Below are 2027 nucleotides of genomic sequence, written 5' to 3'. Positions count from 1 at the left end.
GTTCCAGCGAGCATCATCGTCGTCATTCGGGCTAGACTTCCCTGACGGATCATCTGGGCTCGGCGCTCGAGCCGTTCGTCGTTTCCTGGACGTCTTCGACCGACGTGCACTCCGGATGCGAGCGCCCCTTGACTCTGCAATCTCGACATCGTCCTGGTCAACTTGCACCCGTGGCGCCGGGATAAACGTCTGCGTCACTTGGCCTCCTAAACCTCCGGCATCCGGGATGGCACTTCCTTGGGCGGTCATCACCATTCCTGATGGACCCGCATACGGCAAGTGAGATGCCGCGGTAGCGCCTCCGACTGACCAGCGTGAGGATAACGAGGAATGCGTCGTCCGGGACGTCTGTGATCCCGAGGTGCCACTGACGTTGGATTCTTCCGAGCTTCTAGCGGACGCTCCGAATAAACTCGAGGAGCGTCGCGAGCTTGACGTCGTCATGGCATCTGGGAGAGACGAATCGTAGCTGGCTTGGGTCGGCGTCCGGAGCGACAGGTGCGAGCTCAGGGACGGAATCGAAGACGGAGCAGGGTGCTGGCGCTTCAAGTCCGGTTCTCCAAGCGACGAACCAACAGGGCTCGGAACAGTCCGGCAATGCCTTCCAGACGCCGCAGACATTCAGGGCCAAGGACGCCGGCCTGGTAATCAGACATTAATAGATCACCTTCCCGGTCTTCAGCCGTGATGTCTTCCGCATTGGCTTCCTCAGCATCGAGTTTCGGAACGTTCAGTCCAGGTGCAAGAACAATTTGCGATGGAACCTCTGAAGAAATGTCACGCCAATTCAGGAGTTCCAGAGCGAGCAAGCGTTGAAGGTCCTGAGCGACTCCCAACACCACTTCCGGGTTCAATCTGGACGTCCGAGTCTGAGACCATCCTGGAATCAGGTTGCGAAACCTGAAACCGGCCTCGAAGAACAGTGTCTGCAGGAGCGCAACGCACTCGACCGCGGACAGCGTGTCCATCTCGACACTCAGGGCGAACAGGTCATCGTCAACGGCATTCGGGGACAACCGCACCAGGTTCCACTCAGAAATCCAAACGTCGCTCGGGCGGGCCATCGACATCCGGGTTGCAATGTACTCGGAGGTCGCGTTTGCCGTGACGTACCAAGCCTGGAAGTTGGGTCCAGGGCTCGGCCACTCGTAACGCACCGTCGGAGACGACACGTACTCGGACTGCGCACGCTCCCAGCGTCGGACTTGTTCCTCGACGTACATCCTGGATGACACTTCGGAATTCCAGGGTACACGCCCGTCCAGATCTTCATCCGCCGTCAAGTCAATGGCATCCGTCATTCGGGATGTCGGTGACGGCGGGGTTCCAAGCGAACTTGGGCCACTTGCTGGAAGGACCTGCCTGGTCGACTGCAATTCGGGTTGCAAACTCGAAGGCTCGATGGTGTCCCCCTGAGCTGCTTCCTCCTTAACCGTCGACAACGGCCCCTCCTCCTTGATCGTCGGCGTGACATCCGGTGCGACCATTTTGGGCGAAACCTCAGCTTCACCTTCCGAGTCATCCAAGACGATCACGTCCGATCTCGGCTTCAGGGATCCCGAAGGACCACCTTCAGCCGGGCACTTAACCTTGACGGCGCCTCCCACTGACGCCTGTGTGGGTACATCCGGGGCGGACACACCCACGAACTCCACACTCGCATTTGAGTGTGAGCTCCTCGCGGAGTCACTCGGGGTCTTCTCTTCGACATCCGGGGCGACGGCATCCGGAACTGCATGGTGCGCATTCGGGACGTCGGAATCCGGGGTGTCTCGATCTTGAGCTCCCGACGACTCCTTCTCCTTCTTCTCAGCGGCTGCCTTTCGCTTCGCAGTATTCCGTTCCCGGGCAGCCTTCTCTACTTCCTCCAGGGACGGTTGCTCCTCCGGCAGCAACCCCTGAGCACGCAGCGACTGGCGTAACCCGGGGTTGCGACCCTTCCGACCGCGTCCTTTTCCACGTGTGCTGTCTTCACGTCCAGCCATACCTTCCAAAGTACTCAGAAAGTTAGTAGCTCTCAGCACCCC

At 59.6% G+C, this 2027-nt stretch overlaps 1 protein-coding gene across 1 annotated transcript; it reads right to left on the bottom strand.

Annotated features, from left to right (window-relative positions):
* Positions 1 to 545: 545 nt before the first annotated feature.
* On the bottom strand, positions 546 to 1985 carry PPTG_05811 (hypothetical protein; the record flags this gene model as incomplete). Its single annotated transcript, XM_008899532.1, has 1 exon — positions 546 to 1985. The coding sequence occupies one exon, from the start codon at positions 1983 to 1985 to the stop codon at positions 546 to 548; it is 1440 nt and encodes a 479-aa protein (XP_008897780.1).
* Between the last annotated feature and the right edge of the window lie 42 nt (positions 1986 to 2027).

Source organism: Phytophthora parasitica (assembly GCF_000247585.1).
Source record: "Phytophthora parasitica INRA-310 unplaced genomic scaffold supercont2.8, whole genome shotgun sequence".
NCBI lineage: Eukaryota > Oomycota > Peronosporomycetes > Peronosporales > Peronosporaceae > Phytophthora > Phytophthora nicotianae.
This window is presented reverse-complemented; position numbering and strand designations above follow the sequence as displayed.